The following is a 6,104-nucleotide window of genomic DNA, read 5'->3' on the forward strand; positions in this document are numbered from 1 at the left end:
GACCTTTATACCTCTCCCAGGAGGCGGAACCGACTGGGGTGTACCATAACAAGTATATTAACAGGTAGAACAGCCCAACCCTAACCCCAACAGTAACATATATACAGACTCATAGTACTGGCCAGACCATGGCTCAGCACTACCTAGTGGGAACCAACAATGGTTCACCACACAGATATGTGGTTTACAGCTCATATTGGGGTCAAACAGAACACTAAGTTTGCAAATAGTCCAGTTCAGACACAGGGCTGCCAGGTTGGGAGATGGAAGTGGTGGCAAGGGAATGGATTTTCATATGGGGATCAAATGGTGGCTTTGTTCTTCTTAATATTTAGTTGGAGGAAATGACTGTTCATCCAGTACTGGATGTCAATCTAGCAGTGTGGAAAATCAGAACCAGCAGGAGATTAATAGTGATGGTGATGACATAGGGCTGGATAACAGCAGACATGTGGAATCTGACATTGTGCTTTCCAATGATGTTGCCGAAGGACAGAATGTAGATGAGATATAGGAAGACGGGTCAAAGGTAGATACTTGTAGGGACACCAGCGCTAATGTTACAGGAGCAGGAAGTGAAACCATTGCCAGTGATTCTCTGGCTAAGACTGGATAGAAAAGAATGGATGTAGGCATGGGGAGACTCATCCAGCTGGACAAGAGGTAGAGAAGGGGTACAGGCAATATTGTGAGGTGAAAGAATTCCGTCAGGAAAAAGATACAGAAGTCTGAGATCATGTACCAACTGACTCAAGAACAGCTTCTTCCCTGCTGCCCCATCAGACTTTTGAATGGACTTGCCTCGTATTAAGCTGATCTTTCTCTACCCCCTAGCTATGACTGTAACACTACATTCCGCACCCTCACCGTTTCTTCTCTATGAACAGTATGCTTTGTCTGTATAGTGCACAAGAAACTTTTCATTCTATACTAACACATGTGACAATAATAAATTAAATCACATATGATGCTACATGCCAGTGATATTGTTGTCAATCCAATCAATAGGGATGTAATTGACATCAAAATATATAAGAACATAAGAACATAAGAAATAGGAGCAGGAGTAGGCCATCTCGCCCCTCGAGCCTGCCCCGCCATTCAATAAGATCATGGCTGATCTGAAGTGGATCAGTTCCACTTACCCGCCTGATCCCTAGAACACCTAATTCCCTTACCGATCAGGAATCCATCTATCCGTGATTTAAATATATTCAATGAGGTAGCCTCCACCACTTCAGTGGGCAGAGAATTCCAGCGATTCACCACCCTCTGAGAGAAGAAGTTCCTCCTCAACTCTGTCCTAAACTGACCCCCCTTTATTTTGAGGCTGTGCCCTCTAGTTCTAGCTTCCTTTCTAAGTGGAAAGAATCTCTCCACCTCTACCCTATCCAGCCCCTTCATTATCTTATAGGTCTCTATAAGATCCCCCCTCAGCCTTCTAAATTCCAACGAGTACAAACCCAACCTGCTCAGTCTCTCCTCATAATCAACACCCCTCATCTCTGGTATCAACCTGGTGAACCTTTTCTGCACTCCCTCCAAGGCCAATATATCCTTCTGCAAATAAGGGGACCAATACTGCACACAGTATTCCAGCTGCAGCCTCACCAATGCCCTGTACAGATGCAGCAAGACATCTCTGCTTTTATATTCTATCCCCCTTGCGATATAGGCCAACATCCCATTTGCCTTCTTGATCACCTGTTGCACCTGCAGACTGGGTTTTTGCGTCTCATGCACAAGGACCCCCAGGTCCCTTTGCACAGTAGTATGTTGCAATTTTTTTCCATTTAGATAATAATCCAATTTGCTATTATTTCCTCCAAAGTGAATAACCTCGCATTTGTCAACGTTATACTCCATCTGCCAGATCCTCGCCCACTCACTCAGCCTGTCCAAATCTCTCTGCAGACCTTCTACGCCCTCCACACAATTAACTTTTCCACTTATCTTTGTATCGTCTGCAAACTTTGTTACCCTTGTGTCGTCTGCAAACTTTGTTACCCTTTTATTCATTTAATATTGAATTTGGTTTGAACACTTGGTTTTTGGCACTGATTTCTTTTTTCTCACAGTAGATGTCTGTGATGCTCTTTTGAAAACAATTCATTACCTTCCCAGGGTGTTCCTAGATTAGACAAAGTGTCAAAGTTTACCTTTTAGGCAGCTCCTCCTATCATAAGAATGAGAGAAGGAAACAGAGAGCAGAAAAGGCCTCTGAAGATTTGTTTTACATAAAACTTGACTGTTTGTAACCTAAAAGAGTTACCGGGGGAGGGCAAGTTCCCTTAGCCTCTGAATAGCATATTACTTAAAGCTACACTCCCAATATAATTTTCTAAAAAATAGCTTTCATTACAAGGAGAAAAGCTGTTGAGCTGCAAACACAGATGCCAAGAAGCACACACATATTTGTTGACCATCCCAATCATGTGCCTCATCAGTTACCAAAAGTACCTGAAACTAGGTTGGAATCTGGTTCAACAGGTATTCCCTGATTTCAGCTCCGATACACTGAGAACAGGAGCGAATGCCCGCCCACTAGTTGGGGGCTTTAAGTGCCATCACTTTTACTGCTCGTCCTCCGCTTACTCGGGATTTTAAAAGCAGACCGGAAAGTTTGTTTCGGAAAGTTGCAGATTGCTTCCACAAAACCACGAGAATGGCATCAATGGGACTCCAGATTCTGGGCATAGCCCTGTGTGTGTTCGGGTGGCTGGGGGCTCTTCTCACCTGTGTCCTCCCCATGTGGCGTGTGACCGCTTTCATTGGAAACAACATCGTGGTGGCGCAGATTATTTGGGAAGGTCTGTGGATGAACTGCATTGTTCAGAGCACTGGGCAGATGCAGTGCAAGGTGTACGACTCACTGTTAGCTCTCTCCCAAGATCTCCAGGCGTCCAGAGCTCTGACTGTTATCTCACTCGTGGTGGGAATCATCGGCATTCTCGTCTCCATTGCTGGAGGAAAATGCACCAACTGTATAGAACACGAGGCAACAAAGGCCAAGGTCACAATTATATCAGGAATTACCTTCATCCTGGCTGGTGTATTGACCCTGATCCCAGTGTCCTGGTCAGCAAACACCATCATCAAGGATTTCTACAACCCGCTGGTGACCGACGCTCAGAGGAGAGAGCTTGGAGCTTCCTTGTACATCGGTTGGGGAACCTCGGGTTTGCTGATCCTCGGAGGGGCTCTGCTGTGCTGTTCCTGTCCTCCCAAAGATGAAAATAGCTACTCGGCGAAGTATTCCGCGCCTCGGTCTACAGCTCCGAGCAACAAGAACTATGTGTAACTTGGAAAAGAATAGATCAGAACCAATTTCCAGAGATCATACTAATACTGCACGTTTTCAACATTGTTTGTCAATCGAGGAATTAAATCTTTTAATAAATTTTCTTTAAAAACTCCAACAACTATTTAACCGTGTGTGCCTATTATCAAAGTTACCTATATCAGGAAGTATTTGAAGTTAGTGCGCTTGCAACCAACAACAACCTCAGGGTCAGAGTTTGGAAATCTGGCCAGAGTTTGAAAGTAAAGGTGGTTGTTAAAGGGAAGCTTTGTTGGAGATAATAAGATTTTGTAAAATAACTGATATTTAGCGGCTGTTCTGTAATGTATGGTAATGAAATTGATTTAGCAATTAGTCGGCGATCCTCTCTCGAGAGTTGCTTTGTAAAGCTGTATTGTTACGATAATGTCTACCTGGCACTCGGAATATCTGGACCAATTGGAAAGAATCAGCCGCAGCCATTTCGTATATGGTGAGAAAGTGATAATTGTGAAATGGGTCTCGACCTTACCTGAAAAGGTTCGATCTTTAGATGACCTGATATTAGTACTAATTATTTTGTATTTCAATTGCATCCATGTGATTGAAGTTAATTCTTGACTTTTCATTTGCTATTGATTTTTTTAATGATGCTTCCACTCATGTATGTTTTTAAAGATTGTCTGAACCAGTCTTTTCCAAACCTCTTTGTATTTAGGCCACTGCTTGTTCAGTGGTTCGGGGACTTAGTATATTTGTAAATCACAAGAGTCAAAATAAAATCCAAAGTTCTTCCAGGATTTCTTGTGTCTACTTCCTGTTTGTGGGGGTGAAAAAAACAACACGAGCAAAGATAATGTCGGGTAAAGGAGCAGAAGGATATGGGGCTACAGATCCACAAATCATTAAGAGCAGCGACACAGGATAAAAGTAAGACTATTGGAAAATAAATAACACACTGGGTTTCCTTTTTGGAGGATAGAATTAAAAAGCAGGTAAATTATATTAAACTTTTATAGAGCCTTGGTTGGACCACAGTGGCAGTAAATTTTTGTATTACAAAGGAAAGATCTGGAAACAATGAAAAATACTGAAATCCTATTAGAACTGAAAATTTATCTATATCAACAAGGACAGCTTGTAAGAGTAAAATATGTTGTCCTTTTAAATTTATAAACTTAAAAAAAATGCCTGATGATAAATAATTGACAGGGAGCCACCTAAATGAATATCAGGACAGCTGACCAAAAGCTTGGTCAAAAGGATAGGTTTTAACAAGTGTCTTGAATGAGGAAAGAAAGATAGAGAGGTTTAGGGATAAAATTCCAGAACCTAGGAACTGAAGGCATAGCCACTAATGGAAAGTGATTAAAATTGGGGATGCTCCAGAGTACAGCATTGGTAGTGGAGTTGTCTTGGGAGTGTTGTGGAGCTGGAAGAGATTACAGAGAGAGTCATTCTTGGATTTAAAAACAAGGACAAGGAGGTGTTGCTTAACCAGGAGGCAATGCAGGTCAACTAGAATGAGGGTGACAGGTAATTGGGTCTTGATGTGAGTTAGGGCAAAGATTTTGGATGACCTCAAGATTGCAGAGGCGAGAATATAGGAGGCTTGTTCGGAATATGTTGGACATGTCAGGTTTGAAGGGTTGACAAGTGGAAGACACACTGACGGAGATATGTCCATGGGAATTAAGATTTCGAAGGTATGCAAAATCAATTGCAAGACAGAAAAATGACACAGATTTTGGAGGCCACCACAAAAAAGAACTCGCCAAGACCCCTGGAACAGAACCTTCCAAACCATGACCACTGCCATCTAGACGGATGAGGGTAGTAGATATATAGGAACACCAACACCTGCTAGTTCCCCTCCAAGCCACTCACCATCTTGACTTGGAACTATATTGCCATTCTTCACTATAGCTAGGTCAAATTCCTGAAGCTCCTTCCCTATCAGCACTCTGGATGTACTTACACCACATGAACTGCAGTGGTTCAAGGAGACAGCTCACCACCGCCTTCTCAAGGGCAATTATTGATGAGCTTGAATGCTGACCTGGACAGCCAAATCCACATCCCTTGAATGAATAAAAAACACAAGTCAATCGGAGATGTACTTCAACTAGAAAAGTGATTCTCTGGCCAGAAACAGCCTGTTGCTGAAGCTGGAAAGCTAGTAGTACCTATTGGCCAGTCACAGGTTCAGCAGGGAACAGCAGCGTGGAGGAGTCAGGCAGCTATAAATTGTTCAATTACTTTAAAACATAAGTACGAGAGCAGCAGATCAAAGATATAATAACTGAGTCTTATGTTAGGATGGTACAGAAGCATAGCTGTAACCAGAAAGATCCAGGACTTTTGAAGGCAAATTTAAGAAAACATCAGGGTCAGAATCTTATGGTTCTGCCCACCCCACCCCCCAGAGGGGAGTGTGAAATTGTATGGAAGGGATTCCCTGGGGTTCCTACCTGCCCCAAGGTTGCAACGATTTTACGCTGGGGCGGGCAGAGCCTCAGATGGGAAGCTGTCCTTGCCCAATTGGGACCTTTATAGAGCCAATTGATGGCTACTTAAACGCTGTTAATGCCCAGCCTCCATTTTTAAGTTGGCAGGCAGACAACAGCTCTGGGGGAGAAGCCCGGAAATGAAGAGAATTAGACCTTGAGTGGAAAGGAAGGTGCCTCCATCAGAATCCCCTTTCTGACTGGGGGCGCCCTACCCTTAAGGCCCAGTGATCTCCGGATCTCCACCTTCCTGGTCTGTCTATCAAGACCCTGATCAGCCCCACCCCCTCAGGTCTTCCCTGACCTCCCCTTCCTCA

General features: G+C 43.4%; 1 protein-coding gene across 1 annotated transcript; it reads left to right on the forward strand.

The window, feature by feature from the left end:
• Window positions 1–2,547: 2,547 nt before the first annotated feature.
• LOC144501373 (claudin-4-like) lies at window positions 2,548–4,080 on the forward strand. Its single transcript, XM_078225036.1, has one exon. It carries the CDS (start codon window positions 2,666–2,668, stop codon window positions 3,299–3,301), a length of 636 nt encoding a protein of 211 aa, XP_078081162.1. The 5' UTR covers window positions 2,548–2,665; the 3' UTR covers window positions 3,302–4,080.
• Window positions 4,081–6,104: the final 2,024 nt, after the last annotated feature.

Source organism: Mustelus asterias, chromosome 12, assembly GCF_964213995.1.
Source record: "Mustelus asterias chromosome 12, sMusAst1.hap1.1, whole genome shotgun sequence".
NCBI lineage: Eukaryota > Metazoa > Chordata > Chondrichthyes > Carcharhiniformes > Triakidae > Mustelus > Mustelus asterias.

Coding starts and splice junctions, on each gene's coding strand:
- LOC144501373 (XM_078225036.1), top strand. CDS start 2,666: ATGGCATCAATGGGACTCCAGATTCTGGGCATAGCCCTGTGTGTGTTC.